The following is a 27,993-nucleotide window of genomic DNA, read 5'->3' on the forward strand; positions in this document are numbered from 1 at the left end:
CACCAGTGGAATTTGTGATCATTCCCTTTATAAATACCAGATCACATTCTAGAACTTACTGATCAGAAGAGAGAAACATCACTACACAACCTTCCAAAACATGTGCAACTCCTCCCTGATTTGCCAAAATTCCTGTCAGGAACTTATTAACTCCAGTCTCAGTATCACGGGACGTGGGTCCAATCACGACTGATTATCAGACTCCACAAGAATACTACAACAGTGGCAATTGGCCTCAAGAGGACATAAAATACCACCATAATCAGTTTTGACTGATGAAGTACCTACTATATTCTAAGTAGTGGAGATGTGGTGGCAAAATATTTAAATCCTTCGAGGTCTTTGAATCAGGGCCATGATCGACCACATCATAATAAAAAAATAATTTCTAATAGTCTTCATTTATTCTTGATAATATAATATGCACACTCCTGCCGCTGTAACAGATGGGAGCACAGATTGTTCTCAGTAATTTGCCTATGTCTGCATTATTGTATGTACCAGCTATTGTTGAATCTGGTTGCTACACAACAGCATGATTGCCACATGCTAGAAACATTAGGCCTTTTTCCAGTGATCAAGAGTGCGAATTCTCAAGGTGATTTTAATCGTTTTAACTGTAGAGGTAAAGGGAAACCATCGTGTGTACCAACTTCTTTTACCAATTTGGCCAAGCTGATCAGAGAAAAATATCATTGGTTTAGAGATGGCCTAAACTGACTAGAATTGGAATAGTCAGGAAATATGTGAGTATGTATCTGACAACTGTAACGTTGCATGATATTGTATCGCCACGTCGCAAAAAGATGGTGCGTTATATCGCCACTTTTTAAAGGGAATTAACGACATAAATGGCCATATACGCATAAGTGGCAATACAATATTGCACAACGTCACTTGAGTATCAAATAAGAAGAAAAAAATAGAAAAAGTGAAATCCTTGCAATTTCTATTGTGCTGAACTGTTTAGCTGATGAAAAAGGTACTTTTGCACAAAACCCCACGGATGTGACCCAGATTCTGTTGTCCCCAAAGGAAGCATTCAGAAGCCTATATGCTGTCCCCCCTCTGGGTAGACTGCTCCAATGATCTAGATATCATTGCTGGAGAATGTCTCTTGTCACCTTCGTATTGTGCCTGGTGCTAAATTTATCACCACATGTGTAGACAAACATGGTTCTGGTGATCTCCATGATCTCGGCTCAGTGCTAGTGTGATCATTTGTGCTTGATAGTCGGGATAGGGAAAGAACTTTCAGAAGGACTCAAGTGCCGGCCAACCAGAGGAATATCTTGAAAATGCATAATTAAACAGGTACAGGTAAGACATCCAAATAGAATTCTTGAGTAGTCTACTAACTTTAAGTTGAACAGTTTTCAGAACCCTTAGCATGCAGCAGCACCGTCGCTGTCATTTCATCATTTCATGAATGATTTGAATGTGAAGTTGTCATCATGATTATATATGACAGCAGGAATAACTGATTACCGGTAATAGAACTTGAGGAATATAACACAAAAACTCATGAACAGGATTTGATGCAGATCAGGTAAGTCCTTTTTTTCGTCAATGCTCTGATCCGCAATTCCTCTTTGATAGCATGATATATGAAGTCACATTTTCTTCGAGAGCTTAAATAGCTTAAATCTTTTAACAAACTAAACTCCAAGGCTACTTATCGAAATGCGAGGCTTTTTCATTAAACTTTAATATGTGAAGACCTAATCTCAACTGATGTTCACAAAAAGGTCTTTATCAGGAAGAACCAATCAAATGCTTATTCTTCTTATTTTCAAATTTACCATCACAGAATAAGGATGAATGTTTGTCATTTTGGTTTCACGCCATTCTTCCAAACAAGACCATGGTTTATTATCATCCACAACTCTTAGAGACAAATGAAAACAACCAAATAAATCAATATCGCACACAAATTGTATCTTCCAAATGACACAAAATGTCTTATTCTATTCTGCCCTTTAATACCCAAACTTGTTTATCATCCTAAGTCTGACTGAATCTTTAGTCCTTGAGATATAATACATCATTACAAGATTTCAGAGTTCAAGCCATGCCAAGCTAACCAGATATTCATTGATATATACCAATACAAAAAGCAGAGCTTTTCCCGGTCAATTTGACTCAGAAATAAATCAAGATAGTGACAGAGACAATATGATAAAGTTGGATTCATAAGCATTTTATTGGTTACAGGATGCATATCATGAGTTGTGAATGCAGTTCCATGCATAATGCACACAGTTTCAGGGAACTATGACTTTTCATGATTTTTTTACACCATCAGTACCAATTCAATACTGGTCAAAAAGGTTTGAAGTGGGCCGAACATCGGTACAAACTGGCTGTTATCGTGAGAAAAACCTGGTTGGCCATGGCATGTTCTGCACAATATACCACAAAAACTTGAAATTGACCATAAAATATGGCAGGTGATTTGAACCACTTCAGCAAATATCACTATCAGCATTCCCTGATTGAACAAAGTAATAAAGTTGCAAAAGGTTAATTGTTTTGTTATTTTTATTATCACCACTAAAATCCAAGCTACTGTTAATGGTTGTTTTACATGGAGACTGGCATCACGATTGCAGTGATAAGCTACTCCACATGGTGCTGACCTGGAGTTCACCATTCAAGCATCATAAAGCTTCGACCCCTTCCGCCATTCCAGGATACTATGCAATAACGTTTTTACCTGAAATGACTCAACATTATTCCAATCATTCATAGCAACAGATATAGTTAGCAGAAGGAATTCCACACTAACCACATATCATACAGGGATCCATAGAGTGTTAGCAAAACTTTTTCCGTCACAATGAGCCAGATTGGCCAAAGAGAATTTCGGTCTACAGGATTCTGAATCTCACCAACAACATGATTCATCAATAGCCTTTCAGGGCTTACCATGACAGTTGAAAAATTAGCAACTGGACATTTTCCACCAATGTTGAATAAATAAATAACTATAGGAGGTAAAGTCTGTTATGGTTAACTAAACTTAGCCCGGATTCAAATTACCCAGCTTTTCAGGAAATGCAGGTAGTGAATTACTAAGTAGAGGACAAAGGTCATCAAAATATGTGACACTGGAAACGTAGATGATGGACGCACTCACACACTCTTCAATATAGAAGTCAATAAAGGTCTGTCCCCCCCTCACAAAGTGACTCAGCCGGAAATCAAACCCATGACCTCTCAATATGGAGACCACACTCTTCGACTCTAGACCACTGCCCATAAATAATTAACTAGACAGACAACACTGCAACTTGTTCCTCATACATGAGACTTAATGATATTTGCACGATTTCATTAGTACACGTGTGAAAAGACTGCCAAAAATCTTGACATCTCCAACACCCTACTTCGAAATAATGTCTGGGGTAAAACCATTTTAAATATTTATCAACACCACTTAATGGGCAATCATCATACATATGCGGTGGAACCTTAATCGAAGAAATAATCAAAAAGCGTAATAAAATCTAATCATAGTGTGACTGTATAGGCCTCTATTGACAAATAAATTATCAGTGGTCAAATTAGGTCAGGCCAATTAGCTGATATGATGTTACAATTTGTATAGACATTTTTAATGGCCAATCACTTCAGTGTAGGCACGAACACATCCCAGAACAACCAAAATGGAGATTTCATTGAATATCTCATGTAGTGTCTTCATTTGGACATTTTCAGTTTAATGACTCTGAAATCAAATCCAGGATAATCTAGCACATACTGGTCAAGGCATTCATCAATTGATGATGACATTTAATCTGTCGTTATTTCCTGTAAACCACTTAATTTTTGTGGCCACAAATCTTTGCAAATAAACGGATGCTTTTGAGATTTCACTGCACCATTATTTTCCATGAACATGATATTTCCAATGTGAAATGCACTGCATGCATCATTAATGTCCTCTACTGGAAACTCGCAACTCGCATTTACGGTATTCAAATGATCATTGCCTTGCATTGAACCTTTCTCGGTCATGAAAAAAGCAAACAAAAGTTTGTGGATAATATTTACTTTGATTTCTTTTTTTGGGAGGAATTCACTGTCATGAATGTCAATATTCAAATTGTATAAATTGGCCCGGCCCTGGACGAAGTGGCACCAGACTTGTACACAAACACTTCAAGTCCACTTATCCACAGTTGGTGGCTTATCAAGCCAATCGAGAATCACTTAATAACACATTATAGTTGTCATTATGGTATATTAAAACTAACAGGATAGGAGGTGTAATAAGGGAGATAAGGTCGGACATACTTTTATCGAGAACATACAAAATGGTCAATAAGTGGTAGAAGGATTTGGTAACAACTCATTGAAATGACATGAATGACAGGATGCTGCTTGATAGTTGGTAAGCTGCCTTTTATTTTGCATCCATGAGACTAGTTCTTTTTCACAAGACAATTTTTTGGGCACAAAACAGCATTAATACTGAGTTATAAAGAATGAAGAGTGTAATATTCAACGTTAACCTTAATTTGGTCCCCACCCCCATGAGGTCCATCATCATTGCAACCCTGATTAATTGACAACCAGGACCATCCACACACCTTCTTTTGTGTATGAATATGTACTTTGATACATTCATGAAGTTGGGCAGTCTCATTTTGTTTAGCCAAGTGAACTAACCCAGCATCACGACCAGTATTACAACATTATGTCACTGCAATGATGCGTTGCCATATTTTCAAAACCATTTGTATCTAACTCATTTCAGCCCCAATAGCAAAGGTACATTGTGAACTCTCTAATATCACTGAAACAAAGGAATTATTACAATGCATTGTGACCAGGTATGCAAGCAAAGCCCAGGGCAAGTTCCTTGAATCCTGAATGCATAATCAATGAAGAAATGAAATGCTATACATTTCTGTCAGGTTACTGAGGCATTTGAGACATGACATGTGGATTATTGCCCAAGGATCGCATTGTTCCTTGCGGCAAGGTAACAATGATGTTAATCAATGAAAATAAGATGTCCTTGTTTAGGCACTAACCCAAGGAGATTTATGTGGAAAATATTATGCAAATCTATTCTATATGGGCTGACTATGGAAGTCGATGACATATGTACCCTTTCATCCTGATTTAGCCAAAACCATGGGAACGATAGCACTGCTTTCCTTTTTCTTCAGATTAAGGGCAAAACAAAAGCCTATTTTGCTGTCTTTAAGGGCATCAGATTGGAATAGGCAAGATGTTTCCTAATGGTTTTTGGCCGGCTGCAGGTTTGACAATACATGTGCGAAATTATGCACGAAATCCTTGGACTTCATATACTCGATGAGTGCGATGTTGTTAGCTTCAGAATCTAACCTTGATGTTTTGGATCTTCACCATCAGTCGAGAGGATGCTTTTCATGCCATCAGGTTAGAATCAGCAGCACAATTTCAGCAAGTGCCAAAAGCACCTTCCCTTAACCAGATATACAAGGAGTACATTCCGTCTCACCCCAATTTTTCAAAGAGCGTAACCACTTCTACCAGAATTTAAATATACTCCTGTCAATCTTGTATGTCGATCAATGTTAGTTCACCAGAGAAAGAAAGAATTTAAGCACTGAGAACACAATGCCAACATTTAACCCCAAGATATATTGGTTCTCCCCAAGATATATTGGTTCTCCCCAAGATATATTGGTATTCAGTCTGGGAGATATTAGTTTTTGACTCGATGAGAATCTACTTGTTTTCATCCTTCCCAACCACAATGATTTGTGTACGTGACTATAAGGAAAACAGTTGTCCTCAAGTGCTGATCCAATTCTTGCAGTTCGATACCTACCTCAAAATAAATGCAGATAACTCAAGAGATTAAGGGTCCTGGTTGAGAATGCCATTTTGTAGAAGTGCTCTTGTATATGACGTAAAGAGAGGCACGTTATTGTACTTGGTGTGAAAAGTGCACACGGAACACTACTTCAATGCCTCTCCAGACATCTTCTATTTAAAATTACATGAAATATCATTTTATATAGGGTCGGAGATCTCTGGGCCTGTGAAACACCCAATCTGTTAAGTAGTGTTCCAAATAGTGATGGTTGTAATGCTTATAAGAAATTAGGGGATATAGGGGCCGAGTTTGGGCTCAATATTATTTGGTTGAATATGAAGTAGTTTCAGTGCAAGTGACGAAATTCCCAAAGCTCTTTTCGGAATTTTTTTGTCGTTTGGATGCTAAATTCAAATACAGCCATCCAGTCCAATTTTGACAGCGCGGAACAGAAAGATGTTGTTCAATCCTTAAAACACACAGAGGCTGACCTATATAGGAATCTGAGAGAGAAGTGTTTCTGATGGCAGTTTCCCAAAATTAAGAATTGGCGTGCAACCGGTGCGCCTTTCTCTGGATCGGTCACTTTAAAGAAAAACAATGACTGATGTATAGTGCTTTGAAAACTGGTACACCTGATTCAGCAGACTGGCCATTTAAAATGCTAAGGCCATTAACTAATAATGAAATGACTTATTTTGCTTCCAAACGTAAAAAAAGTATTTCATATTGCATATACGCCATCAACAACAAATAGTAACTCCAAAACATAAATTCTTGATTATCTAGCTGTTATCCACAAAATGACTAATTGAACTTTTGGTCTTTTTCTATTGTGCAGACTTCAATACGATATATACATGTTTGATTCAACTTGAGAATTAATTACACAGCGCTTCAATGGACCATTTCCTGCCTGCCTTTTTGTAGGGCACTTGAAAAAAAAATTTACCTCAAAATGAAAACTGCTCACACAAAACCAACACACTACATCAAAAAGAGCCATTTTAATCAAAAATGAGCATATGCAAAACGTGTGAAACAAGTTGTGAAAAATTTCAAGTCGTTATTACAGAGAAGTGGGTATCAGGACATGTATATTAATAAAATGGCACTCAAAACTACACGTGTCCTTCCCTGCGATATATTGCATTGTTCATTATGTTTGCCACTTGAAAAATGATGACAAAACAAATGATGCTGCCACAATGGTCGTAAGTGAACAATGAACAATGCAGTAGCAGCCACTTCTAGTCATGCATACTTTGGGTGAAATAGAGTATTACAATGTATCATCAACCGTAGCAAAGGTGTCACACCATTTATATCATATCGGAGAGGATATGTTGTTGGTGTTGGAACGGTGCTAGACATATTGCTGGTTTGGATATTACATTTGCAGTAAAAAGTAAGTATCAAATTTGTGTCAATTTAATGAGCTATGGTGTTCCATATCTATGTAGCTTCTGGCTAGGCATAACAGTAGGAGCACACACAATCTGAGCGGAAAACAAATATATTATAATCGCAGTTTGTTTGTATTAATGACTTGGTGATATACACTACAGAGATATGACAAAAGACAATGTGGCATCTATGTGATGGTAGCTCAAAATATTTTGCTAAACATTTCGAATACTAACATTCACAAAGATTGTTTTTCCTAGTCATTTTTCACTTTTGCTAGTGCATCAGAAAAACAAACAAAATAGACTTATCTGAAAATGTCAGCCACACCATACAACGATTCTCTAAAAGTCTGATTCTAGTTTAAATTCTAATTAAACCGGCTAAAAAAAATATCGAATTCTATATCCTTCCTTATAAGATTTAGAAGTTTTAAATCATGTTTGCAAGTTCCTAAATAATTAAATTAAATTAAGTGAAAAGTTGAAAAGACATGTCTGGAATTTGATATACATGTCGCAAAGGTTGTTTCTTATTTGATTTCACTTCAATGGACTTAATGGAAACATGCTTGTAATATAAATGTTGCTGACAAGCTGTGTAATGTACACAACACATTTAGGTTCGGGTCACTACTTATGTGTTGGGACCTTAGATTGAAGTTCATTCTGATCTGAAGAGAAATCTGGCTGATATCTTCTTTTTCTGTATACAAGTGGGCTTCTCTCTCACACCTCTTGTCCAAGGTGTTTACATTCCAACTCCATGAAATATAGTGTTTACCACCTGGGTTTATCATGTTTATAGTGAAACGCCAACTGGCCGTTTACCACCAACAACAGTTTACCCATCGGACAGTTGGGCTAGAAATGGTGTATATAAGCCATCTTGAAGGTACCAAGAGATGAAAGTATGAAGGAGACTGCTTTGGACAACTGTACAGGAACAGTATCCTGAGTGACGAGCAAGCCGTGAAGTGACCTTGAAAACTTTAACTCTAAACTTGTTTGGCTTGAAAATGGATATATCTCATTTTGGACCGAACTTCTACTAATGGCTAATACCCTGCCTGTTAAGAACTCCAACAGAAGCCTTTGCGACTGTGTCATTGGAGCCAATTTATTATTGGAAATTGCAGTGGAACGTTCCCCATTAGGCAGGAAATGAGAAAAGGAAATACATACATAGTGGAATCAAGACAAACTCAATATCCTGCCAAACAAATTTTGTCAATTTCGCACAGGTTTCCCACCAGATTGCAGGCCAAGGGAAATTAGTCAAAATTACAGCAAATTGCTCTCGTAAGCTGATAGTTAGCTAATTAGTCTCTCGTTTAAAACTGATGGAATCAGGAAGGTAAAACCCACGTGTTAACAACTCATGTAATCTAATGTCACCAATAGTGTATGGTCACCTCTAGTGTTGTTCTCGCCTTATGGATGATGAATGTCACTGCTTCAGCTCAAAATCTGATACTGTCGAACACATATTTTGAATCCAAGGTAGCAGCTCAACTGAAATCCAACTTCCTTTAGGATGAGAGGACGTGAATAAAAAATTCTGCCCAAGCGTCTCTCATATCCCTCCCCCAAGGAGAGCCAATCTGGTTGTGGAGAGGGCCACAGCTTCCTAAATCAGCCCCCTACACCACGCCAAACAATGGTTTGGCATTGTCCCTGGGTGTGTCCCAATCTGCTCCCTTATCCCAGAAGGGGATCCCAGAAGGGTATGATCTGGGTGATGGATTATGTAGTTTATTCATGGCAAGGTCATGCTTCGGTCACTACACAACACACCAAACCAGGATCACTTTGTCAACCCTCACACTTTACATTTGACAACCAAACAACCTTAACCTTGTAGTCACAAAACGGTTAAGCAGTGCAAACATGAGATATTTTGCTTCTTTTTTTCTATAAATTGAAAGACGGAGAGGTTATTTGAAGGATTTTATAATTAGGACTTTAGAGTAAAACATGTGTAATTCAAGCATTAACCAGGAAGGTTAGTTTTTAGCAAACTTCTCCACAAAGGATAAGTGGTTTGCTAATACGAGACATTTGACAGATAAGCCATTTTCAGGCCTAAAAACTAATTCCCCTGGCATAAATCTGTCTTTGTAAGGCCGTTTAAACTGTTTAATTATTTTACTTAAGAAGATACTTGAAAGGGCAACTAAACAAAGTAAAAGTCTGGGTGAAGTATACTATTTTGTTGTGCTTATCATTTCAAAGGAATTAGGCCCATTTCAATTTGAAAGCCAGCAATTTGAATCCATTTTCTGCGCAGTCGTTGAGATGTTATTCCTGACCAGTTAGAACAGTCAAGAGTTCAGGGAACAAAGATCTATCTGAACCGCTCTGGTTGGCTGAGTGTTAGCCTCAGGGCTGAAGTACAACACAAAGAGAATATCCAAGCATTTGTTGACACTGGTAAAGAAGTCCCAGAGATTTTACAAAGGAAAGCTTTTTGTACCAGAGGCATTTCACCAGTTGAGGCCTAAACATTTGGACATTTTAAGGTGTCTTTAAAGACACTTCTCATAAGAACACTGTCTGAGATAGGGAAAACTTGTAATTGGCCATAATGCGTTTTAAGACTCATGCCCAAATTAGCTGTGAGACGAGGCATGGACAATAAAGGAACTGGACAATTGAAATCCCTGTAGCACATCAAAGGCAGTGTTAACGATGTGCCATGTACAATGTAGTAGATCACCGGTAAAAGGAAAAGACACGAGTTTTGCATGTTACTCACATCAGCGCAGAACACGGGAGTAGCAGCACACGCATGATGTCCGCTGATGAGAACAAGGAATAAAACAAGCAGGTATTAGGATTATCATTAGGAAGAAAGGACATTTTTGAGATATGTGTCGAGTGGGATTTTAGTCGATACAGGGATGGGAAGCAAGAAAGTTGCACCTAGAACGATTATTGATAGAAGGAAAGGACATCTTTGATACACATGTATTTGATGGAGTAGGATTTCAGAATCAGGCTCAGCTTCAGAGTAAGGTAAGCAATGAGTTAAATGGAAAATTTATTGATAGGTAGGGTGTGTTTTTTGTTAAGTATGTGCGGGGCAAACTCCACCAGGGGGTCACGAGTCTTTCAGAAGAAATTAGGTATTGTGTTCAGGAGTTGGCTCTGGACATGATAAAGCAGGTGAGGATACAACTCACATTTCAGGTATATGAATCTTAAAGGGCACATGTACCAGTGGGAGCAAATGTGTATGGAAACTGTTTTTATATTGGCAAAGATGATAGCAAATATGCCGATTATGCAAGGGCTATTTAGTGAGAATGGAGATCATATGACACCATCCAAGCTGGAAATGGAATAGCTCCAGGCTGATGATAGCATGTAATGTACATCTACAGCAGGTAATCTCATCACTGTACTGCAGTTCTGAACCACTGCAATGCAGTTGTAAAAGTACATGGTGACCTTAGAGTGGAGAGTTAGGAGGAGACGAAGTTGTGGCAGAAAAATAGGAGGAGGAGGACAGTGACAGATGCTAGTGCGGAAATCAAGTAGTGAGAGGGAATGATGGAAGGATAGCTCCTATTGTTCCAGCCTACATGATGAAATCAGTTAATTGAGATAGCTAGCTGTATTGCTAATCAGCCATATTAATTGCTATTAAAACTGTTTAGATCAGGATGGTAGTGAGTGTGATTGGAGGAGATAAAGTCAGGGTGAAAGAGTAGGTGGCAGAAGAGTGAAGAACCTGGAATGAACACTGAGCTGGATGATGTTAAATGAATCTTGACAAGAGTTAAAACAGATGGACTTTATTCCATCTTGTGTTTACGAGCTATAATTCATGCTCTCTGTGTATATATCGGTACAAAACAATGGCAGTTTTTAACATCCTGGCTGGATAAGATGAAATCTGAAAGAACTCTGAAAGGCTGATGAGCTGTAATATGCAGAAGGATTTAAATCCACCTGAGTTGGTGGCAGCTTTAGAACCGATTATTACCAGGTGAGGGAGCACTGAACCTAACAGTGGTATTTTCAGTTGCAAGTTCAAGGAATGAAGACCTGATCAGATACAGTGCAGTTGCCTTTTTTATAAGGATTCAATACAAAAAGCGGATGAAGTATCAAAATTGAGCACAATTAAAAGGAGATACTCAAATTCCGTGGATTCATTTACAAGGGAAACCAAAAGTCAAACTGCAGATCACCTTTGCTGTATTGCCGCTGCCACCATGATGATGATTCAACCTTGAAAGCGGAGAGAAAAGAAACCTGCATGCAGCATTGAACAATGGTGACAGCTTTAAAGTTTCCCATAGTAGCATTGTCAGGGGATGACTATCTCACAGGCAGGGTAAGTTTATCAATGGATGTAATGTCAGCACATGAGGGATCTAGCATGCGGGATAACTGGTGAATTATTCATAAGATTATGAAGGAGATACCACATTCTGGTAAACTTGCAACAATGTTTGGAAAAGGTAGGGAATCATAGACTCCATTTTCAGAAGACAGTCATGTTCCTCGTGGGGGGGAGGGTTCAAGTTGAGACAAACAACAGTTACTTTTTACATTCTTGCCATGAACCAGAATGAGTCTCTGCTGAGAGTGGTGCAACTATAATCTATCCTATTTTGATCAAACTATTGCTCGCTGACTACATATTTTTTCAAACACATTCATTTTGTGGCAAATAGTACATTTATGTGGTTATACAAAAGCACACTGGACTTTTGTTTGAACATTTGTGGCCTGTGAACTGTCTGTGGCCATGTTATACTATACTAACAAAGAGGGTCATAGACCCCCTTAAACACATATATTTTCATGTAAGGAAGTTAGCTTTCTCTTTGATCTGATTATTAATAATGTTTGCATGGGAAAAACATGTTTCAAACAAATCTATTCAGCCAATGATAAACTGGGCTGCCACATTTTAAGATGGATAAAGGAATAAAGAGGTCCAACATAAAAGATAAAGGAAAATTGCTGTAAAAACAAGACTTAACTAGAATATGTAGTGTACCTGCAAAAGTTACAGAAGTGGCATTATGGATTGTTCTTGTGACCTATACATACTGGCAAGTTGCATGTACCTACAGACTTAAATTTTGCCTTGGAGGAAATGGTGAGAGGGACCACCTGATCACAAACTACCGTGCACCATTATGGTTGGTAGCCATAGTCCATAGACTTGATTATGGCATCATTTATGTAAGTAACTTGCTTCTTTCAAAATAAAATCCATGTGGTCAAGACCAGAATACATATTCTTTACTTTAGGATGTGATCAATTAACAGTCTTATGATTTTCAATATTTTTGTTTGCAACAAATCGTGATCTTTGGCGATGTTTGGGAATTGGTCAGGTGACCACCTTTCCTTTTCCTGTCGCACAACAGGGATCTCTAAGTAGATTTGTCAAGTATAGAAGGAACTTTGTAGATCTCAATCTAACAAACAGCTTACAAGCTCACCACCTTTGTTCATTTTGAGCTAACCTGACCGCATTTTGACCAAGTTTTTTTATCAGAAAGCGGTCATTACTGAAGTCGAGGAAGCATGGGGTACAAGTTTATGGCCCATGGATTTGTTTTTCTTTACAAAGGGTTTAGCTGAATGGCCCTGGTTTGTTATTAAAGGGGATATGCCTAACATATCAGGTATGTTTTACTACACAAGTTTAGGGACAGCCTGTCAATTGTTCAGATAATGTTGGGAATTTGGAAACGAATAAGTTTGCATTGAAAACCCTGCCAAGATGGAACCGTTCCATTGGTACTTGAATTATTCTACCTTTATTAGAAATTCGCTCAGAGGAAAAAACATTTGAAGGAGGGAATATGCTTCCACGAATATCTATATCGGCAATGTCAGATCGGTGGCTGGCTAAATTTTGGTTCACATAGCAGGGTAGTGTCTTCACGTTTACTTTTAAGAACCAACAAGCAAATTTCACACAAATTTCATTGATATAACCTGGGGCTGTAATGAGTCAGACCTCGCATGTAACAGTCTAATATCATTAATTCTCCATCATCGATATTCAAATCCTTTGTCCGCTCAGGCAAGTTCAGGGAGCAAGCCAGCAGGTTCAGCTGTGCACGTTTTACATATGGTCAAACAACAGAAGAAGAACAGTTGGTGATGGGTGTACTTCATCTTTGCTTTAATCAGCATTAGTTATATGGTTCTGGCTTGCAGTTCCTATTTACTAATCCACTAACAATAGCATAGATATCAGGATACCCATCAGAAAAGTGCCATAGTTTCACTCAAACAAAAACACTCATGCAATGGAAATGTTAATAGGAATACCACTGTGAATCTGATATGCACAACTGAAAAAAGTATGTTTCTATGGTAACAATGCATCTTTCATGACAATAGCATGGTGGTCATTACATAATCATGCAGTTCAAAAAAACAAAAAGGTCATGCATGACTGGCAGCATATCGTCTGAAATTTTTGATCATTTGCCACAAAACTGTGACGTACATTTCAAGCTGTCTTATTTAAAAACTAACAAATGCAAATTCACCACTTCGCAAAAAAAGAACAGTTTTGCTGTGACAAAAACACTAGGACTGGCAAATTTCTGCAACATTTGAAAAAACATTGTATAATAGTCTTCTCCAAAAAATTAACAACTGGTTGTATTGCATACTAAAATACAATTATTGTATTCTGCCGTTATTTCTCCCACATGATTTCATATTCAACAGCATCATTTACGATAACTATAACGAAAATTAACTAAGCAAATTCTGTAATTTGTATCCAAACCGGATAACAAGTATCTTGTAATACTCATTTACATCAAATGTTAAATATAAATCAAACTTTTTTTCTGACCAAAGATGATAATACAGGGTATATTTATATAAAGTTAAGCCAACCTAATTGCTTAGCATGTTAGTCATACTATGTTAAATGATTGACTGCTGATGTGTATGTCTAGACAAACAAGTACTAAATCACCTAGTTCTTTTCCCTTCAAATAAAGTCTCTGTTTCATCGCAAAGTTGAAGCCGAGTTGAGTATGTTTAATACTGAATATCAAGGGATATTGTAAGTCAGGAGCTTTTTGCAACGCTATTTCAATGAGCAGCACGCAAAATTCTAAGATCAATTGATATGAATTTAGACTTGCCAGGCAAGACGAAGTTGAGACACTCCGTCAGAGTCATTTGTAGAGGTTCGCCAACAAAAACAAAATGTCAACAAAGCGTTATTTGAAATTAGCTTATCTGTGGTGTTAGATCCAGCTAAGATATGGATAGCTCTCTACAGCAAGTCACCTTAATTGGCTCAATGACCCATAGAATACTGAACAGTCAGACATTATCAATACTGATAGCTCCTGTCACATACACCGGGTCTGGCCAGACACCCAGGCACCTTAGGTGTGAGGTGACAATGATATCCTGGAGAGATACAAAGACTGCTGCACCAGGTAGTCAATTCATTGCGAGTAGACTGAAAAATGTCTTGCATGACATGCACTATCATCAGACCTGTGATGATAATGCTATGAACGTTTGCTGAAACCAAGTTGCTGAGGAAAGGAAACAAAAGTCAGATCCAAATAGTAAGCAGCACTGATCCTGGCATAGCATATATAATGTTACATTAAACTTGTACAAGCTATTCAATTACTGACTGTGATAGCTTCTGTCACAAACCTAAGTCTGGCCAGACACCCAGGCACCTGCGGTGTGAGGTGACAACGATATCCTAGAGAGATGCAAAGCTGACTGCACCAGGTAAGCCCGACTCCATTTAATGGAGTAGTTTTATCATCTCGAATGAAAAAAAAAGTCTTGGATCCGCATGGCTAGTATCATCATTAGACCTGTAATAAAAGGCGTTTTTACACGGTGCGGGTTCAAGCCGGATCGAGACTAGTTCAGGTACCAGCCGGTTTATTTTCCCTCGTGTAAAAGCGAACCTACCGTCCTGAACCCTCCTGGTCCGAGGCGGGTTCCGATCGCCGGTCTCGGGTCGGTGCAGGCCGGTGTAGGCCGGTGGAGGAGGGTTTATTTATGTGTGTAAAAGCGAACCGGCTCCGAGCCGGTTTGCACACGGTACTCGCGTGACGTCATTCGCGGGAATAGCTGCCGTGTTCCTGGCATGAAATTTTCCGCGGAAAGAAACTGCTGTGAAATCTTCAATTTATCGAGAGCAAGAGCTTTCTTTCCATACAAATGCTGTGTACAAAGCAAAAACTCTGCATCTCACCGGCGCCATCGTAAACCATTTTGTATTATTTGTTGTTGTGATATTTTCGTAGCTCCACCGCCAGCAGGATAGATCAGCGCCACCAATTTACGATGTTAGTGACGAACCGGCCTGGAGCCGGATCGAGGCCAGATCGTCGGCCCGTCCCCGTGTAAAAGCGAAATGAACCGTCCTGAACCGAACACGCCTCGTGACGGTTCAGGAGGGTTGTCTTGAACCAGCACCGTGTAAAAAGGCCTAAAACGTTCCATTTGATGCTGGATGTTTGGTGAAACGAGACAGAGAAATGCTATATCCAACTAGTAATCAGAAAAGACCAGGGAGCATTGAATTAAAAGGTGCAGCATCGATTTGATGTTCAGGGATACTTTACACAAAATCTACCATTTTATCTCAGATCTCTTTAGAACATTGTTAAGGCAAATGAAATGGCCAGGGCCATTGTGCTCACCTCATGTGGAGGAAAGATGGATAAAGAGCATGGTATTGTGTCATGTAGTGTTAGGTTTGATGTAGGTCCAAGCAATTACAATTTCCCCAAAATGGCCAATTTACAGTACATTCGACCTATGTGACCTTGAAAAGTAGGTCGAATCAAAGAAGACTCGGGTGACACATTGAATGGTTGTTAGAATTAGATGTACCTATGATATAAAATTGGTGCCAATCGGGCAAGTCATTACTAGAAATAATGGCATTTTGAAGAATTTAGGATTTGGCCCCCTCCCTGGAGGCCAAACGGCAAATCAGATCGCACCAAACTTCGGTACCTGCGATCACCTGACCAAGGGGTACATGTGTACCTAATTTGTGATCAATAGTCATTGCAGTTAAGAAACGTGCCATAGTTACGGCCTGACGGCAAATTTACGCCATTTGACCTCTGTGACCTTGACAAGAAGGTCAAATTAAAAACCTGTGTGAAATATACTGTATGGTGGTTAGATGAATCCATGATATCAAATTGGTGGCAATCGGGCAAGAAGTTAAGGAATAATCACATTTTTAAGGTTTTTGGATTTTGCCACCTGGTGGTCAAGTGGTAAATCATATTGGACCAAACTTCGGTCCCTGAGATCACCTGACTGAGGGGTAAATGTGTTCCAAATTTGGTATCAATAGTCATTGCAGTTTAGAAACGTGCCATCGTTACATCCTAATGGCCAATTTACACCATTTGACCTCTGTGACCTTGAAAAGGAGGTCAAATCAAAAACCCGGAGGATATATGATGCACCTTTGCTAGAAGTACCTACCATATTTTTTTCAAAATTTTCCGACTACTATTAAGGGAGATATTGCATATTTTCACTTTTAACGTTTGGACCCCTGGTGGCCAAACCATGAAACGAATCGGACCGAAACTTGGTCTCCAAGGTGTCATTACATAAGGGTACATGTGTACCAAGTTTCAACTCAATAGCTCTAACAGTTACGAAACGTGCCCTGCTAACGGACGACGGACGACGATGACGACGACAACGACGACGACGACGGACGACGGACGCCACGGTATGGGATAAGCTCACCTCTGCTAAGAGGTGAGCTAAAAAGGGAAGAGCCAACTCAAAACATTGGTTCTTGGTCGTCATAGTGGGGCGGTCGCCGACCGGAGTTCCACTGTATTTCTCTTGGAGGCACATAATGGTAAAACTAAGAGCCCCAGGTGTTTCAGATGAAATGTCTTCATGCAATAATAACTTTCTGTTATGACAGACAATATTGTTTCATATTTTTACCTTGGAATAACTTATATTCAGTAGGAGCCCTTCAAGATTATTGGAATATGGGATAACTTTGAAAAAGCACTGTGAGGCAGTACGTCATGTATTTTCATTGACTACTATATCGTTACATTCTGTAGTGGCTACCAGACTCAATCAGAACTCCATACAAGATCAGACTATTTTTGAATAGACCTAGGGCCAAATTGAAGAGTTGTTAGCAATATTGCCGACCACAGTTATCCACATTGCTACCAAACCTTTAGATCACACAGGTGCACAAGGTAAATAATCACTGAGGCCTATAATATTCGTATCATCTTTCCACAGGCTGGAAAAGGTGCTAATAAATCCTCGTACCCCACTCATATCTTTGATTCTCCCACTTCAGCCTGAGAGGCCTTCCAAGTAGACCCGATACTGAAGCCTTCCCAATCCGAATCACCAAAAGTGCTCTCCATTTCAACAATAAGGCTTAAAGCTTACTATTCTGTTGGTGCCTTTGATCCTGAAAGATGTCTATCTCAGAAGCTGAGGATCAAACTCTGAGACGTTATGGATTACCCCTTCTGTTACCCCAACCAACAGCGCTGACTTTTTTACGCCAATTCAATCATTCATGATGTTATCTCTTGATTTGGTTCAGTGTCATTATCTAGAAAAGATTTCACTTGGCATTTACTGGGTTTTACTGTATTTGATATACAGTGCAGTCTGTAAGATACATGGATGATTCCCGTATCCCTGAGGTGAAATGAACTGTTTAGAGAAGCAAAAAGGAACTGCTCTTGGTAAGAAGTAATTGCCCTCGTGACATCTTGCCTACGTTACATAGAAAATAATGCGGTAGCATCTGACACCATGTTCGTCTAAGGTTGTGTGTTGATTCCTAAACACTCCAAAAGAGCTTTCTCTCTGACAGCAAACGCTTTCTTCAACCAATCCTTGCATTTCCCCCTACCCATCTCTACAATTAGACAATGTGCATGCATATCAGAGCCTGTGCATCAGAGCCAGTGCAAAAGCCTTTGCATTAATAACTTTCCAAAAAATATCTGTATAAGAATATTCCTTTCCCTAACGATCAATATTTCACAGTCAGAGTGTCACCAACCTGACATAGAATCTTGTAACATTTTCAAGATTATTGCACTCATAACTGTCTGCAGCATATTCAGACCTACGAGCCTAAGGGTCACTAAATGTATATTGTAGCCGTCCTTCATTAATCAGTTGATGTATAAAGACTTCCAGAGTATTGTTTTTTTTCACATTTGCTTTTGACCTTTATGGAAGAGCTTCTAGCCACGCTGTCGCCATAGAGAGATGGTTCAATACAAAAGTAATTACAGGACACAAACCTGAGAAAGGTTTGACATGAGCGGGTCCTCGAAAAATTTGCTTTGGTGTTTTTTCCAAAAGTTTTTAAAGAGATGTTAAAGTGTAGGTACTAGATCTTACGTGGATTGACCATAGAAGCTTGGAAAGGAACCAAACCCACACTCTCTTTGTTCTGAGCTCTCGTCACCAACAGCCACTTTGCTCCCCGAAATATAATATTTTACAGTCTGCTGAAGAATCATTAGTACTTTTCTTCTAGACACAAAATTGGGGAAATCAGTGGTCTTATGTTAAAGTACGGACTGCATGATGTTTGCATACAACCAAAAACTTTGTATGGACTCACCAACCAAAAGAAAAGAAAATTGACTCGGAGTCTGATTCTATCATCGAAAGATTACAGACATAATTGAATTGTGCAACGTATCTTATATTCGCATCAATAAATGCGTGAGCAGAGCAGTATTATTTGATAAAATTACCAAAGACGAGTACAAAGAATGAAGAATCAGATAAAGAACTTCATTAAATTATTTCATACCACAATAAGTCTAGCGGTGAAAAACATTCTGAAATTCAAGATCCAAGTCTTAAGTCTGGGAGCCCACAAATATACGTATGAATAACTTTGACCGACAATCTATCATTATCAGAATAAAGGATTTTGAGGCAACTCGAAGGACAAATTATAGGGAAGCGCTATATTCCGACAATGATTGTCAGTCTTGGATTATGAGATAGTGCCTACCCTATCATTATGGGAAGAATGGCCATGAATAAGAGAACAGGATATCACTGGAACTTTTTCAGCTGTGAAGTCTTGAAGAAGAGAATGAGATGTGATACAGTGTGTTCTTGTACAATGCTAGACTTAGTGCAGGCAGTTAACTATTGGCTGTTCCAAAGTTAATTGGACCAACCAAAAGTTTCCAGTATGCAATATCTTCTTGTTGGGGCGATAGCAAGATCTCGTGTAGAACACAGCAATATATTCTGGAATGGTTACTCAAAGAACTAACTCTCTGAGCAATGGCATACCTGAGCTTAGAAAAGCTGGAAACTTATTTTGCAATTCAAAAATTGGAGCCTTCTCGTAAATCTATTGGCACTTCTAGCAATCTTAAGCAATCTTGAACTGATCCGAACCACACCACACCTAATTGCAAGAATTGGGAACAATCAACAGATAGTTGCTCTTGGCGGCTACAGTAATTATCATGTCTCTGAAGGCGTGTGAGGAGGAATGTAGCCACTGAGGTTGCAACAACCACCTTGCTTCAAACAGGTGGCTCCTCTTTAGATTTCCTTTGACCAAGTTCTAGCCTTGGGCACTTTATTATACCAAAGCTGATAAACCACTGAAAATAACAGTCATTTTGATATTTCATGCAAAATATCAGTGGGAGTCTAAAATGTTAGCATCCTACAAGCCAGACAGCTGATATTGGCAGACTAGTTCACTTGAAATGAAGATTGATGAATGACTTACTGAAGAAACAACTTTTTAACTTGGCTCTTCAGATCATTTCTTCTTAATAGAGCATGTTTGATTTACTCACCCCATCAGAGAAAATCCTAATGAGGGTGACTTTCCAGGTAGGCAAGGACTTCCTCATAATTCTCCTGGGTTAAGAAGAATGGCTGGCAAGATCAGTGCGGTATGGCCACCAGAGACTCACCACGAGTGCCAGAAGTGTCACACCAGTAGGCTTTAGCATGTTATCCAATCCGCCTCAACCTGATCTAGATGATAAGATTTTCTAATTTTATGATTAAGACTGGTATCACCTTTCTCTCATTATAAGAAATTTGTAACAAAATGTGCGAGCAAATTGCATTCCTTCGCCTGGTGGCTCCATGGGTCTGTGAAATAATTAGTGACCTGCCAGTTAGGTTGTTTCTAGCATTAAGGGGTATTTAGACTTGATTACAAATCAGCAAAGTGAAATAACCTAAGTTCTCAAAATGTTTCAAACAATTCTTTAAAACCTGGATTGCAGAACTTCATTTCTTTTTTTCACAGAGTGACAAGTGGAGCTGTATATCATGACCCTTTTGCAAAGGAGTTTTAACCCGAGATGATGCAAATGAGACTTTACCTAATCTGTTTTTGAAAGGTCCACCACTTCTCTGCATTGCATTTGCAGCTCTGTCACAGATCAAGCTGAAACCTGCTGTATTAATCCATTCTCACATCCTATCCAGCTTCCTTCTATGGAAAGGAGCAAGGGTACATGACAAAGGGAAAGTTGCCATAAGCCTTAACTTTTAGATCCAATATGGACCAAGTGTATGCATATGTAGGTATAACTTTCGTGTGTGTTAGGTGCAAATTATGGCCCAAAGTTCCTGGTATGCCTACCTGCCAATTAAGAAACAAGTAACTGATCCAGGGACATAAACCTCACCGGTTACATGTGATACACATCCCAACACCAAGACTGACAGAAAAGGCTGCTTTGGAAATTGGTAATTAACTTTGTTGTCTGAAATAACGTTTATTATTCACTTCTCATTCAATAGGTGTAGGTAGAAGTGTAAACAGTCGTACCTTATTACACAAACATTTGTGCCTTTCACTCCAGGGACAATCTCAGAAACTGTATGTTCAAGCAATTGGTTCAAGATAATGATGGCCTATCTTTCCCGCCACAATCGTTTTCCATGAGAACTTAATTTTGGTGATTGGTGAACCAAAACGATGTTTTGGGATGTTGGCCCATTCTGAGAATACATTGAAACGGTAGTGAGGAATTTCTTTAAGAGAAATAGCCATTTTCTTCTTTCAATAAAGGTAAATACTGTGAATACGGTTAAAAGTAATCTCTGAGACTGTCCCGAAGAGTTGGCAATGATGAGGGAATAGGCAAGGGAACTGTGTGATACTGAACGGTTCAAAGCTGACCATTGGCTTACAAGCACAGGGTTGTTCCATCCGTCAATTTGGATCTCAAAATCATGGGAGAATAAAGTTGACGGATAAGATTTTCTTTTGGATGATTTATACTGTGAACACAGGAATTACACAAGAGGTGAAGTCACTTGTGAGGTCTCTGAATTTATTCTCCTGTAGTGGATTTCTTGCAAAAGTTCATGAAATATTCAAGTTGGCTATCATGATTGCATTGGAGAGAAAAGAAGGCTATCATTTTGGGTGTATTTTGTCAACATACAAAACACAACATTGCATAGAATGGTCAATATCATTTTTGCAATAAGGTAATTCACTTCATCAACAACAATGTTTTGATGCCGATGCCTCTGTGTGAGTGTCAGATCTCTTTGATTGTGCGTTTCCACCGTCCATCCACATCGTCATTGTCAAGCTATATCAGGAGCGCAGCTAATAAATGTCAAACGTAGCAAGTCTTACATGGTACGCGCAACTGACACGGACATTACATTCTCTCCGAGATGGTGACTTGCCTAAGGGTGTTGTGCAGACCATTGGGAGTTTTTACAGAATTAGATCATAGTCATTGTCATGATTGTGTGACAGGCAACAGCAGACAAGTCGGCTCCAGGGGAGGTCCCAGTTTCATAGCAAGCTTGCTCTCGATGGTGTTGGTGTGTGCATGGTTGGAAGACAATGAGAACTAGGAATGTTACATTTTATAAATATGATGGGAAAATGTCTTTATTTTTATGATAGAAAGTTCATACACATCAAAACAGTAACTAAACTACTGGTGGGCATTTTAAATATCAGACAGCTCCAGTGTCACCATTTGAAGACAATAATGCCTCAGACGCTTCTGCAGCAAAAAAAGCAAACAAAAGTTAAATATCTGTACTGACTGAGCAGTACAAAGCGCCTCACTTATCGAGCATGTCAATCGAGGAATTCACACCTATTTAAAGTCGAGATCTGTGAATAGATCAACGATTTAGCCTGCAAGTGGTGCCCTTTCAATGGATATTCAGTGACATGATAAAGTGCTCATAAATCTCCATATGTTGATTCAGGCCTAGTCTTGAGGGCAGTTTACGAGTCTCTGAGTAGCAGTATATATGACATTCTATTGTCATATTTTACAACTTCATAGTCGAGGCATGTCATCAGAACACAATCCATAGTAGCTCCTTTGGGCCCCTAAAACAAATCCTTCTTCTTCTCCTTGAAGGACTTGGAATCAGCACCTCGATCAACAGAAGCTGAGAAAACATTTGACATTTTGTACCCATTTATGCATGCGCATACTAGACTGTTACAGGTATCCAAATCTGATAATTTTGTTCCAATCTGTGCCAACCGGGGGCCAATTCAAAGTCCTCAAAAGACTATTGCAGAGATGCAGCAGCATCCTTGTCTTATTTTACACAATAACACTCGAAGGAATTAGCTGGTCACTCATGTTATGAGCCTTGCATGAGAATCAAAGACACCGAATAGTGGCTTCCATACTGTTTTACTAAAGCAACATCCCTCCATTTCAACCAGGTGATCTTATTTAGGTTTAAACATGTAGAAATCTGAAAAATCTAATCAAATAATCTTTTACTGACAGAACCACACAGGCAGAAAATGTGACACAATTCAGCTGTGACCACGGAGGCCTCATAGTGCGAAAAATCGCATGAAAACATGCATTCAAGAGACCTAATCGTGCAGCTCGCCAATGGCCGCATTCTCGTTTCAGTTACCTTTCACCGCTGCAGCATTATTATGATAAACCATTTTATAAAGCTCCTATTGTAATGGCAATATCGTACATGATGTATTTCGTGTTCTAGATGTATTTCGTGTTCTAGATGTATTTAGTGTAATATTATATAGCAAGGACCATGACCAAGTGTCACAAGGTTTAACTCAACACAAACTTGCATCTGTTTCTTCTCTGTACTGAACACCCTGGACTGATGATTTCCCATTCTCCAAATATGAGAAGGGTTGCCTATGACTGGTTCCTTGTACATCTTGATCAAACTCATAGTAACAAGCACATCTCCTTGAGTGTGGTTCAAGCTTTCAGCAAGTCTACTACCGAGAGTTTCATCTCTTTGGTGATCTTCAGGGGTCCCCTCCTCGTAGTGTGAGACATGTTTGGTTAACGGAAAGCATTCTCCATCCGATTGAGGGGAACATGAGCAAGAACAAAATAATCACACACCATAATCAAATATTTATTCAAAATGTTCCCCTTCCCCTTTTCCCACAGGCATGCACTAAAGTATTGCTTTTGCTATTTTTCAGATCTTGATGGATGCTCATACATATTGATTGCAACCAATAATTACATGATGGTTGCAGATTATGGGATAAAGGGATGAAGATGTTTCAGAGGAGGATCAAGAAAATATGTTACTGCGGAGTGTGAATGTTGTGACAGATTACTCGTAATTCCCAAAGGTGAGCATCTAGCAATGTTTCAGATTTTGCAAGACTATTGTACATGATCATTGGTTTCTGCTTCGACTTATAAGTTGGATTTATGATCTTAGTTATAAGCTGATATAAACTGCCCTTACACAGGGCAGCCTAAACATCTTGCAATATCTAGGGGGATTGACCCCATAGTTACCAGCAGTTTAAACTAACATTCAGCTCATACTTTACATTAGCAAGAATATCAGTGATACAATGTTACATAGAGTTCACGAAAGTTGAAACCATTTTCTTTGCAAATGAAAATCAGAAATAACATCAAATCATACCATCATAATCATCACACACAGAAAACTTTAAAGATATACTAACAATGACAGACTACATTGTGCAAAAGTTGGCAGTAGTAGTTAGCGGCCCAATATATCACAGAATCTTTTGTGCCTGAAATTGATATGGGCTAGAAATCTATTGCATATTCGATTGTTCACTACTGCCACCCCCGCTTATGCCGGTATTAAAAGTTCCTCATTTCATTAAGCAACTGATACACACAGCCAGATAATTGGATTTTGGCAGCAAAAACTTGGTGAACCAAGAGCGAATCTCTCAGACATGCAATTGGAACAAAGAATTAAATGTGGCACCATCAGTATTGAACTGATGTCCTCCATGGCTCATGTATAATAGTCAGTCTATCAAACAAGCATTAGCTTGGCATCATGCTTCCTATACCATATCGCCATGCACATCACTTACGACGATACATGTGAAATATACAGTTTACGACACCCTAGTTGACATGAGATTGGTAAACGTTAGGAGTACACTAAACTGTATGGCAATCCTTTCATCCTACTCTTTTAGATGGCAATTTTCATCAAGGTCATACTATACTGATATAGCTATTGCAAGCACAACCCATACGTACTGTAAATGCATTATTCTTGATACTCCCTTATGATAAATTAACTTCCCTCAAATACTGTAAGCCTGATAATTTCCTTGGCTAGGGATAGGGGGGTAGGGAAACTGCTTTCAGAAAACGGTCATGCCTTTTTGGAATGGTACACCGAGAAAGGTACCCCTTCTCTTAGTGGATCTTATGATTCGAATATGACTTACTAAAGGAATCTGAATTGAAGCAATATCCAAATGTACTGGTAGTGATTCTATTAAGGTAAGCAAACCCAGTAAAATATTTGGTGTCGACTATGATGATTGATTTTGTTTGTCTGTTTTCTTTTTAGGAGAATCTCATACATCACCAGGGATGACAAATTCAACGTGGCTTAAAAGGACACTTCAGGAACTAGTCAACTGGATATTTTTACAATGAATAAACTTCATACGACAATGAATATTGGATGCAGTGGCTGATATAGTTTTATTGTGACTTACAGGAGGTGGTGAATTAGTATGCAACAGTTGGCTCAGGAAACTCCAAATTGCCCATTAGGGAGCCACACTTTACTGAACTCAAATAAGTTAAATGATGGTTCTAATCAACACTTCGTATTCAGGACTTCCATAAACGTGTGTGGATTAGACCAATAAAACAGTGCATAACTAAGATGAACAAATTCTTTGAAGTTCAATTTTTCACGGAGTTTCCAACAGTTAATTGACGCTGCAAATAATACATTGAAAAGAAATGCAAATTCTACATTCTATGGAAGCATTTCCGATTTCGTGGTGTGATTGAAATGTGTGCACATTAGCAGATGAGATTGTACCAAACCCAATCATTCTTGTCAAGTTTTGAGGGCTGTTAATGTAATCACTCTAATGTGCCTTGAACTGTTGATTGCTCTTCGGGCATGTAGGACATCAAGAAATCAAGCCATTTACCATCAAGGAACGGAAAGAATTCATCGCGATGATAGCGTAGTCGTTAGACATGCAGAACAGGCAACAAACCAATAATCACCCAGAATGAATCAATGTGGTCAGGGTATTCGAACACTAAGTGGCAGCCGCGGTACCGTTGATGAAATAAGTGATTCCTCCCGCTCTAAACAGGCTGATTCCCTGGTACAATATATTCTAACAATTGAATTGGCGAGCTTCTGGGGTAAGTGATCAGACACATCACTAGACTACTGGTGCAAACTAACAATTCATGAATCGGGAGTCAGTAAGTTTTCAGAATCAAACCGTGAAGATCTGAGAAAAGAAGTTCAAAAACTGCTTTAAAATCTTTCACAATTTCTTTGTTGGCTTTGACTAAGTTAAGCTGTGCCGTTCCTCTCGCGAGATACTCACTAATGGAAATCAATACATTTTATAAGGAAATGTATTGGTTTGTGCACAATAAGCGGTAAAACATGGCCAATTGGCGTAATGCAGGCTAATTTGCAGGAGCAGTCGGGCCATTTGGCTCTAAACATATTAGGAAAGTCGTCAGATGTTTATTGACAGTATCGGAACTCGGAAGGAAGAAAATTGGTCAGCGGATCCACTGGAGTTGTTATCTTACATATAGTGCTGTGACAGAGGCATAGTTTGCTTTTTCATCACCCAAGGAACTAACAGATGTGTGGAAAGCATATTTGAGAATAAGGTATTGAAACAGTTGCACGCAGGATGTTGCATAATTTCTACTGGAAGACTACAGAGGTTTGCGAAAATATACGAATCATTGCTGGTGGAATTTTAAGGCATTAAACCAAAATATTTAAGATTATGTGTGACAAAGTTTGAAAAGTGTACACTTTTAATTTCAATGAAATAGTACCAGCTGAAAATGAAAAGTGATATTAGATTCTGATGAGAAGTTTCCATCTTACTGCCAAAATGGTATTCATTGGGAAATTGCGGAGATGGCGAAGGAAAAGTTTTATGGTTGCCATGGGAACTATTAGTCTCATCATGATTTTCCTAATGGTCAGTATTAATAGCTCGCATCAAAATTATCGAATACCAAACGATTATGACGTTCACTACATGGAGGTGCCAAAAAACCTCTTGGATTTGCAAGCTGGTGTTAAGACCAAACAACGTGTGTACCAGCAAAGTATTGTTCGGAGTGCTGTTCAGGAAAATGGGGTAAATCATATGGAGCGACAACCGAAATCAATGAAAAGTGGCAATCCATACGTGGATAGTGAAAGTTATCAGCAGAATTCGAAATTACACCCTGAACTGATCAAAGCTCTGTCAAAATTTTCGAATTTAGGAAATAAAGGATTGAAAGTGAACCCTCGGGGCCTACAAAATTTTCCACAGAAGCCAATGGTTTTGAAAACAGTGGATATAACAGATAAAACAAGAAGTCCTGAAGATGCAAATTATTACGAAAATGACCGCGATATTGATAAAGTTGTGCTCGAGGAGGATACCTCAGATGACACTGATGACGGTTATGGTAACAAGGAGTATGCAAATCCGCCGTTTAAAATGTCTTATTTTGAAAATATTTCGAATTACATGCCAACTAAACCAGACATGCAGTTTGAAGAAGTGCAGCCGAAGGCTGGGACCCAACATTCCAACAATCAAAGACAAGTTTCCAAATATTCCATGGGAGAGCGCCGCCACATGCAAATTAGGCACATCACGAACAACAAAGATTCTGATTATGTTAAACCATTGAATGATATCACCAAAACTACTGATAGAAATAAAATTTTACTGCAGCCTCCGAATAGGCCTAATGATTTTAAAACGACTATTGCCAAAAATATCCCAAGGACTTCTGTTGTGTGCAATAAGAAAGGTGAATGCCGGACACTACCACTGCCTAAAAAGGGACCAAGTCCCAAACTGCAGATAACAGAGAGTGCTAATAGTGCCATGAAAAGTACACGTACACGCACAAAAACAAGAGAAATCATTCCAAATATACAAACTAAAAATAGACACCAGGCTTTGTTGCCAAAAAATAAATTAAAGTTGTCACAATTTTTACGAGCAAATTATGACTTTGATGAAAGTTTTGACAACAGAGGGAATCAGACGAAGTTAAAACTTGTGACCATCATGGAGCAGAGGATGATTGAGAAGAAAGCTAGTAGAGACTTCAGTAATGTGACACTATTCAGTGATAAGCAGGTACCAATCGTGGAAGATAGGATATACTGGGCGAGGGAGGTGGAGAAACTGTTACCAAAAGGTAAGTTCAAAATTTATTTGAAGATTGGTTT

General features: G+C 38.8%; 2 protein-coding genes across 3 annotated transcripts in view; one reads left to right on the forward strand and one right to left on the reverse strand.

The window, feature by feature from the left end:
- LOC135493029 (tumor protein p53-inducible protein 11-like) overlaps nucleotides 1-27,993 on the reverse strand; it is a 176,264-nt gene that overhangs the window by 126,522 nt on the left and 21,749 nt on the right. The gene's annotated exons all lie outside the window — the stretch shown is intronic.
- The window catches only part of LOC135493028 (uncharacterized), a 51,581-nt gene continuing 24,703 nt past the window's right edge, over nucleotides 1,116-27,993 (forward strand). Inside the window, exons 1-3 of the mRNA XM_064779778.1 lie at nucleotides 1,116-1,320; nucleotides 23,717-23,872; nucleotides 25,099-27,962. Coding sequence (XP_064635848.1) covers nucleotides 26,618-27,962 — 1,345 coding nt within the window. The 5' untranslated portion in view covers nucleotides 1,116-1,320; nucleotides 23,717-23,872; nucleotides 25,099-26,617. The remainder of the gene's footprint in view (nucleotides 1,321-23,716; nucleotides 23,873-25,098; nucleotides 27,963-27,993) is intronic.

Source organism: Lineus longissimus, chromosome 8 (genome assembly GCF_910592395.1).
Source record: "Lineus longissimus chromosome 8, tnLinLong1.2, whole genome shotgun sequence".
Taxonomy (NCBI): domain Eukaryota; kingdom Metazoa; phylum Nemertea; class Pilidiophora; order Heteronemertea; family Lineidae; genus Lineus; species Lineus longissimus.